General features: G+C 47.8%; 1 protein-coding gene and 1 long non-coding RNA gene across 2 annotated transcripts in view; one reads left to right on the forward strand and one right to left on the reverse strand.

Annotated features, from left to right (window-relative positions):
• The window catches only part of LOC140419119 (uncharacterized), a 439,103-nt gene extending 434,846 nt beyond the window's left edge, over positions 1 to 4,257 (reverse strand). Inside the window, exon 1 of the mRNA XM_072502881.1 lies at positions 4,015 to 4,257. Within this exon, the coding sequence (XP_072358982.1) occupies positions 4,015 to 4,136 (122 nt within the window). The 5' untranslated portion in view covers positions 4,137 to 4,257. The remainder of the gene's footprint in view (positions 1 to 4,014) is intronic.
• A 256-nt stretch (positions 4,258 to 4,513) lies between these two features.
• LOC140419139 (uncharacterized) lies at positions 4,514 to 5,057 on the forward strand. Its single transcript, XR_011945555.1, has 2 exons — positions 4,514 to 4,645; positions 4,770 to 5,057. It is a non-coding gene; the product is annotated as an uncharacterized lncRNA (long non-coding RNA).
• Positions 5,058 to 9,523: the final 4,466 nt, after the last annotated feature.

A 9,523-nucleotide genomic window follows, 5' to 3' on the forward strand; every position in this document is an offset into this window, starting at 1 on the left:
GTAGAAGATAGGTGTGCGAGATGCTCGAGAAGCCCAGCGAATCACACCCACATGTTCTGGTCATGTCCGGCACTACAGGGGTTTTGGGTGGGGGTGACAAAGGTGCTTTTGAAAGTAGTGGGGGTCCAGGTCGAACCAAGCTGGGGGTTGGCTATATTCGGGGTTGCAGAGGAGCCGGGAGTGCAGGAGGCGAAAGAGGCCGATGTTTTGGCCTTTGCGTCCCTAGTAGCCCGGCGCAGGATACTGTTGATGTGGAAGGAAGCCAAGCCCCCGGGGGTGGAGACCTGGCTAAATGACATGGCAGGGTTTATAAAGCTGGAAAGGATTAAGTTCGTTCTAAGGGGATCGGCTCAAGGGTTCACCAGGCGGTGGCAACCGTTCGTCGAATACCTCACAGAAAGATAGAGGGAATGGAAAAGAAGAAGACAGCAGCAGCAGCCCGGGGGGGGGGGGGGAGGGGGGGAAGAGAGCGGGGGGGGCGGGGGGGGGGGAGGAACCAGAAGGACTCTCAGGGTTGTTAATATATATGTATAATATGTATAGGTTGTTGTTATAGATAATTGTATATTGGACTGTTAAATCATATTTTTGGAGAGTGTTTATCTGAGACAAGGCAGTTGCCATTTAGTTTTTGTTATATATTATTTATTTTTTGTTTATAAAACAGGCCATTGTTATTTGTACTGTTATATTACTGTGTAAAGGATACACAATGTACGGTGATGTTTGGCCAAAAATTTTCAATAAAATATATATTTTTTTAAAAAGCATTAAAGTAGACAAATCCCCATGGCCAGATGGCATCTATCCCAGATTACTGAGGGACATAAGAGATGAAATCGCTGGGTCTCGAACATAAATCTTTGTGTCCTCATTGGTCACTGGTGAGATCCTAGAGGATTGGAGGATAGCCAATGTTGTACCGTTATTTAAGAAGAGTTGCAAGGTTAATCCGGGTAATTATGGGCCAGTGAGCTTGACTTCAGTGATAGTGAAATTGTTGGAAAAGATTCTCAGAGATAGGATCAATGCACATTTGGATGCGAATGGTTTTATTAGCGACAGACAGCATGGTTTTGTGCGAGGGAGATCATGTCTCACTAATTTAATTGGGTTTTTTGAGGAGGTGACAAAAATGATTGACGAGGGAAGTCTACATGGACTTTAGTAAAGCATTTGATAAGGTCCCTCATGACAGGCTGGTGCAAAAACATAGATCACATGGGGTCGGGGTGAACTAGCTGGATGGATCCAGAACTGGTTTGGCCATAGAGGGTAGCAGCAGAAGGGTGTTTTTCCGAATGGAGGTCTGTAACTAGTGGTGTTCCACAGGGATCAGTACTGGGACCTCTGCTCTTTGTAATATATATATAAACGACTTGGAAGAAAACATAGCGGGTCTGATTAGCAAGTTTGCGGACGATACTAAGATTGCAGGAGTTGCGGATAGTGATGAAGATTGTCAGAGAATAGAACTGCAGAGATAGGCTGCAAAATTAGCTAGAGAAATGGCAGATAAAATTTAACCCGGACAAATGCAAGGTGATGCAGTTTGGTAGATCCAATTCAGGTGGGACCTATAAAATAAATGGCAGAACCATCAGGAGCAGAAACACCGAGAGATCTGGGCATGCAGGTCCACAGATTCTTAAAAGTGGCAGCACAGGTGGAAATGGTGGTAAAGAAAGCATATGGCATGCTTGCCTTCATAGGACGGGTATCGAGTAAAAGCTCGAAAATTATGTCAGTTATATAGAACTCTCACCCACACAGAACACGTGTAGGGTTTCTCTCCGCTGTAAATGGTGTGATGGTTTTTCTGTCTGTGTAACTGCTTAAAGCTCTTTCCACACTCAGTTTACTGGAACACTCACTGTGTATGTGCGTCTCGGTGCTTTTCCAGTTACACTGATGTTTGAAATCTTTTCCCACAAACAGAACAGACATAGAACATAGAACGATACAGCGCATTACAGGCCCTTCGGCCCACGATGTTGCACCGAAACAAAAGCCATCTAACCTACACTATGCCATTATCATCCATATGCTTATCCAATAAACTTTTAAATGCCCTCAATGTTGGCGAGTTCACTACTGTTGCAGGTAGGGCATTCCACGGCCTCACCACTCTTTGCGTAAAGAACCTACCTCTGACCTTTGTCCTATATCTATTACCCCTCAGTTTAAAGCTATGTCCCCTCGTGCCAGTCATTTCCATCCGCGGGAGAAGGCTCTCACTGTCCACCCTATCTAACCCCCTGATCATTTTGTATGCCTCTATTAAGTCTCCTCTTAACCTTCTCTCCAACGAAAACAACCTCAAGTCCATCAGCCTTTCCTCATAAGATTTTCCCTCCATACCAGGCAACATCCTGGTAAATCTCCTCTGCACCCGCTCCAAAGCCTCCACGTCCTTCCTATAATGCGGTGATCAGAACTGTACGCAATACTCCAAATGCAGCCGTACCAGAGTTTTGTACAGCTGCAACATGACCTCCTGACTCCGGAACTCAATCCCTCTACCAATAAAGGCCAACACTCCACAGGCCTTCTTCACAACCCTATCAACCTGGGTGGCAACTTTCAGGGATCAATGTACATGGACGCCTAGATCCCTCTGCTCATCCACACTTCCAAGAACTTTACCATTAGCCAAATATTCCGCATTCCTGTTATTCCTTCCAAAGTGAATCACCTCACACTTCTCTACATTAAACTCCATTTGCCATCTCTCAGCCCAGCTCTGCAGCTTATCTATGTCCCTCTGTAACCTGCTACATCCTTCCACGCTGTCGACAACACCACCGACTTTAGTGTCGTCTGCAAATTTACTCACCCACCCTTCTGCGCCTTCCTCTAGGTCATTGATAAAAATGACAAACAGCAACGGCCCCAGAACAGATCCTTGTGGTACGCCACTTGTAACTGAACTCCATTCTGAACATTTCCCATCAACCACCACCCTCTGTCTTCTTTCAGCTAGCCAATTTCTGATCCACATCTCTAACTCACCCTCAATCCCCAGCCTCCGTATTTTCTGCAATAGCCTACCGTGGGGAACCTTATCAAACGCTTTACTGAAATCCATATACACCACATCAACTGCTCTACCCTCGTCTACCTGTTCAGTCACCTGCTCAAAGAACTCGATAAGGTTTGTGAGGCATGACCTACCCTTCACAAAGCCATGCTGACTATCCCTGATCATATTATTCCTATCTAGATGATTATAAATCTTGTCTCTTATAATCCCCTCCAAGACTTTACCCACTACAGACGTGAGGCTCACCGGTCTATAGTTGCCGGGGTTGTCTGTGCTCCCCTTTTTGAACAAAGGGACCACATTTGCTATCCTCCAGTCCTCTGGCACTATTCCTGTAGCCAATGATGACATAAAAATCAAAGCCAAAGGTCCAGCAATCTCTTCCCTGGCCTCCCAGAGAATCCTAGGATAAATCCCATCAGGCCCCGGGGACTTATCTATTTTCAGCCTGTCCAGAATTGCCAACACCTCTTCCCTACGTACCTCCATGCCATCTATTCTAATAGCCTGGGTCTCAGCATTCTCCTCCACAACATTATCTTTTTCCTGAGACAAACAGTACTCCTTCCACATTCAAATACCAATGATATTCAGCTTAAAAAAATTGAGTGACTCTGTCAGACCTTGATGTTTGGTTTGAATTTTCTGTCAGCCAATCCTCCACTTCCAATATCCTGTAAAAGGAGTTTATAAAAGTCATCACTGTCAGTCCAGGATAGCAATTCTGAACCGACGATTCTAGTTTCTCTGGAACATTTTTTCCTCTCTTGTTCCCCCAAAGCTGTCAATCCCAGTCCCACACACACTCCCTCCTCCCTGGGCTGAAATCCAAACCCATCTCACCATTTCTTTCCTCCACTCCCAGTTTTCTCCCTCCCTCTCCTCTGCCTGGGTTCAGTTCTCCAGCTCCTGGCTGCAGACTGACAACAAATCAATGGGTCTTATTGGGGGGGTTTGGGGCCTCTACTCACCCGCGTGAGTCCAGCTTCACACCCGCACTGTGTCTGCTCCAACTCATAATGGTTGGGGAGTGATTGACGCCGATAGGAAGAAAGTAATCCGGGTCTGGATTTTCCCTGCAACCGGTCGCCATCTTGGGAAAGGACGTCGGGTCTTTTGTTCTTGGAGCGGAGCGCTGGGGCGGCCATCTTAGTATGGGAAGAGGGAGTGGGCAGGGCTTCCTCCACTGTGACAGGCGCGGGTCAACCGGCGACCACCACCATCTTGGGAATGGAAGTCGGGTCTTTTCTTGGCGCGGAGCGCTGGGATAGCCATCTTGGTTAGGGAAGACGGGGTGGGAGGGACTTCCTCCCCGGTGACAGGCCCCGGATCAACCGGCGAACGCCGCCATCTTGGGAATGGAAGTCGGGTCTTTTGTTCTTGGAGCAGTGCGCTTGGGCGGCCATCTTAGTACGGGAAGAGGGAGTGGGCGGGACTTCGAGGGAGTGGGCGGGACTTCCTCCCCGGTGACATCACCCAGCGGCCGCCGCCATCTTGTGGCGGGATTTTCTACCCGGGTCTTTAGTGAAGGACAATGAGCTGGAGCTGAGGTTGAAAAGTGTTCAGAGGAAGGTCTGAAATCAGATTTACAGCCAGATATCTGTAAGAACCACAAAGTTCACATTCAGTATGTTTGGCAAATGAAATCACAATGCTGCAAACACTCAGTTCTGAAGAAGAATCAGGTTGCATTGGAAATGTTAACTCTCTTTCTTTCTCTTCACAGAAGCTGCCAAACCTGCTGAGGATTTCCACAACTTTCTGTTTTCACTTCACATTTCCAGCTTCTGCAGTGTTTTACTCAAATTATTATTATGGTTTTGAAATTGTGTTACATTACCAGTTCAGAGTAATATAATTGTCACCATTTAAATGTCCAAATCAATAATTATTTGTTTAACTGAGACTGGGCTGTTCAGCAGCAATGTCAGAAATCACTTCACAAAATATAGTGAAATCTGGAATTCTGTTCAGATTCAGTCAACAGAAACTATAAAAACTGAGATTGATAGAAGTTTGTGACATGAAAGTATTAATGGTTATAGAATCAAGGGAGATGGATGGATTTAACAAACAGATCAGGCATCTGCAAACTGGAGCTCAATGTTTGCGGTTGAACCGATTCTGTTTTTGTTTTGAAGGTGGTGTTCGTTTCCTGTCCTGTCGATTATCTCCACACCCATGGGTAATTTGCTGGAGGTGGGATAATAACCTTTATTGGTGTCACAAGTAAGCTTTCATTAAGTAACCTTGCAGACCAAGGCAGGCCAGCAGCACGGGTCAAATCCCGTACCAGCCACCCCGAACAGGCGCCGGAATGTGGCGACTAGGGGCTTTTCACAGTAACTTCATTTGAAGCCTACTTGTGACAATAAACGATTTTCATTTTCATCCATTTCATTTCAAGTAACTTTCAAGCTTGAAGGGCCAAAGGCCTCCTCCTGCTGCTATCTTCTATGTATCTTCTATGTAACACTGCAATCAAGTTACTGTGAAAATCCCCCAATTGCCACACTCCAGCGCCTGTTGGGGTAAATTGAGGGAAAATCAGAATAATAATGAATGTCCAATTCAATTTACAATTCACCTCACTTCTTTTGGGACTTGTGGGAGACCCAGACAGACACTGGGAGAACGTGCAGACTCCGCACAGACAGTGACCCAAGGTCCCTGGTGCTGTGAAACAACAATGCTAACCACTGTGCTACCGTGAAGGGGGAGAGGGTTTCTGCAGTGACACAGTCTTGTCTGATCCCAGTCTTCATTGAGATAGTGTCTGGGGTGTTTCCATTGATGAGAATATGGCTTGTGTGTCATCGTGGTGGAGGATGGTGGACAAGTTCTGAGGACAGCCACATTTGAGGAACATACTGAATGAAAGATCACTTTGACAGTGTGAAGTGTTTTTGTGATGTCAGAAAAGACCTGTGAGGGGCAGCATGTGGCACAGCGGTTAGCACTGGGACTGCTGCGCTGAGGACCCAGGTTCGCATCCCGGCCCTGGGTCACTGTCCGTGTGGAGTTTGCACATTCTCCCCATGTCTGCGTGGGTTTCACCCCCACAACCCAAAGATATGCAGGGTAGGTGGATTGGCCACGCTAAATTGCCCCTCAATTGGAAAAAAAAAGAATTGGGTACTCTAAATTTATTTAAAAAAAGGAAAAGACCTGTGATTGGTGCTGTTCCTTTTATTTTGCTTGAGTTTGTCACATATTGTAGAATGTCTTTGGTGCCTCACGAAGTGAGAAAACCTAACTGTGACTCTTTGCCGCTAAGATGAGATCATTGAGGAGGATCCTGGCAATGATCTCTTTTAAAAAAAATAGATTTCGTGTACACAATTCATTTTTTCCAATTTAAGGGGCAATTTAGCGTGGCCAATCCACCTAACCGGCACTTCTTTGTGGTTGTGGGGGCGAAACCCACGCAAACACAAGGAGAATGTCCAAACTCTTCATGGACAGTGATCCAGAGCCTGGATCGATTCTGGGACCCCGGTGCCATGAGGCAGCAATGCTAACCAATGCGCCACCGTGCTGCCCTGGCAATGATCTCTGGCAGACAGCAGCGAGTCCCCTGTGTAATTACCACAATCTGACCTGACTTGTCTGACTTCAATACAGTCACAGTGTCTGAGATCCCCGGCATGCATCCTTCTTCCCAGGTGAGGAATATGAGATTGTGTAGCTATGCCAGGAGTGTAACCCTGCCATGCTTTAGAATTTCAGCAGGGATTCATTCTGCTCCAGAGGCCGTGGTGTTTTCCAGCTGTTGAATGGCTTTTTCACTCACGGGGTACCACGGGGACAGGATACTGAGGAATTGACTTGAGGACGTTGAAGTCAAAGACAGAGTCTCGGTCGAGGGATTCTTCAGAATGTTCCCTCCAGTGAGCACTGACTGACTGTCTGTCCTTGATGAGTTCCCCTCCACACTTTGCTCTCAGTGGGGTGGGCCATTGACTGCTTAGGTCATCAATTGTATTGGCAGCGCTGATAAAACCATGCATGCCATTGCTTTCCATGAGCTGTTGGCTATCCCTCACTCTACCCTCTAAAGGCTTTAGAATCACGAAAAACCTGGAGCAGGCAGCTCAAAAGCACTGGAGCGGAACTTCTAGCAGTGCCTTCACAAGATGCTCCAAATCCAGGGGCAGGAGGGCAGTTCAACAGAGGAAAGGGAAAACTGGGAGTGGGGGAAAGAAAGTCGGGGGCAGAGGTGAGTGTAGTGGCCATCACTAAGGAGAAGGTGCTGGGGAAGCTGAAAGGTCTGAAGGTGGATAAATCACCCAGACTGGATTGAGTACACTGCAGGGTACCGAAGGAGATAACTGCAGGGATTGTGGAGCCATTGGTGATGATCCTTCAGGGATCACTGTAGTGAAGGGCCTCACAGAGGACAAGGAAATGACTAATGTAACACCCCAATTTAAGAAGGGAAGGAAGTAGAAGATGAGAAATTATAGGGTTGCGGACAGATGAGGGATTCCCCTTTCCGTCTGCACCCAATGAGGGATACAGTGCCGGAGCGTCTGCCACTTTAACTGGCGCACGTTCAACTTTTTTTTCCGCATAGGATTTTACGTCATCTCTTTTCGCGAAACTAAACACGTATTTTGGAAATTTGAGACAAATGGAAAGTAGAAAGTTCGAAGCAAAGATTAGATTGTAGTTGTATTAAGGAGAAGGTTGGGAGGATGGTGCATTAAAAAAATGTAGAAGTTGTTGGGTTAGGGTTTTAAAATTTAAAAAATTTATGTACTAACATCCCAAGTGAAAAAACATATATAGTTTATTAAGTTAAAATATTTATTAAGTTATTTGAATTTTTGAACAGATTCAATGTCCGAACGTGTAGCTGGGAAGGTTTTGCAGCGAGGAGATCACCCTTTATGGGGTTAAGTAGCACCAAGTAAGCGTTCCTTGCACCAGTTCACTCCACACATTGCCGTTCATACAGATATATCTGTTAGTTTATTCACTTCAGAGAATTTTTTTTCTAATATGGGATAGTAGTGAGCTAGGGTTAAGTTGTAGTGTTGTGGGTTTCTGAGGGTAAGACAGTGGTTAATATTTAGGGGTATGGTCCTGGAAAATGTTTTGATGCGCGATCAATTACACTGAAGACAAAGTGATTTCATAACCGAAGGCTTTAATCTACTAGAACTTGTTCCCCAGCAGCTTCGATACAGAAAGTGAAGGCTGCTGGGACGGCACCGTTTCTTATACTCCGCCTGTCAGGGCGGAGCTACGTACAACAGCCAATGGTAGACTCCTGGGTCTAACCAATGGTCATCAGCCTCTTGGGTACCGCAATACCTGGTACTACCACATTCACCCCCTGTTAAAAAAGAGTCCGGCCGGGGTGGTGGCCAGTGGTAACAGTCGCCTTTAGCATGGTATGACCAGGTATGGAGGTACCGTGGTGTCGAGGATATTTACAAAGTGTTCACAGTGAAGCAATCAGTCGATCGGGTGGCCTGGTCGTCCTTTTGGAGCGTCTGTGCTTCGGTGGTGATTCTGGTGGGCGTCCCGGTGGTTGCGACTCCGGGACCATGGTTTTGGCCTCCCTGGCAGCTTCGTCAACCCTAGGCGGCGCTGTTGGGGCAAACTGTTGACACGCGGGGGGGGGTGCCTGTAGGGGGCATTGGTGGGTGGGCGGGCCTAGGCAGGAGTGGTGGGGGTAATGGTTCGGGTGCGTGTGGGGTTCCGGCGGGCGCCAGGTCCCGAAGGGAGACTGTATCTTGCCGGCCGTCAGGGAATGCCACGTAGGCGTACTGGGGGTTAGCGTGCAGCAGGTGGACCCTCACGTGCTTCTGAAGCAGGATGGGTCCGGGTGTCGCTAGCCAGGTTGGGAGCGAGGTCCCGGAGGAGGACATCCTGGGGAAAACAAGGAGACGTTCATGAGGTGTCTGATTTGTGGTTGTACAGAGCAGCGACCGGATGGCGTGGAGGGCCATCGGGAGGACTTCTTGCCAGCGGGAAACTGGGAGATTCCTGGTCCGTAGGGCCAGTAGGACAGTCTTCCAGGCCGTTCCGTTCTCCCTCTCTACCTGTCCGTTTGCCCGGGGGTTGTAACTGGTCGTCCTGCTCGAGGCGATGCCCTTGCTGAGCAGGAATTGACGCAGTTCGTCGCTCATAAAGGAGGACCCCCTATCACTGTGTATGTACGCGGGGAAACCGAACAGTGTAAAGATACCCCGGAGGGCCTTGATGACGGTGGTTGTGGTCATGTCTGGGCAGCGGATGACGAATGGGTTTGCAATCCGGGGTGAGGTTCGCAAACAGGGAAGGCGGGTCGACCTTAAGGGTCGCGAGGCCGCAGACAGTAAGGGGAGGTATAGGGCCGCCGAATTTAAAGGTCAGGCTTTGCAAATGGCATTGGAAGTCCAGCCCCAGGAGGGTAGCCGCGCAGAGGTGCGGCAGGACATACAGGCGGAAATTGTCGAATTTCCTGCCTTGGACAGTGAGGTTTGCGAG

The sequence above is a fragment of the Scyliorhinus torazame genome, chromosome 5, assembly GCF_047496885.1.
Source record: "Scyliorhinus torazame isolate Kashiwa2021f chromosome 5, sScyTor2.1, whole genome shotgun sequence".
Lineage (NCBI taxonomy): Eukaryota > Metazoa > Chordata > Chondrichthyes > Carcharhiniformes > Scyliorhinidae > Scyliorhinus > Scyliorhinus torazame.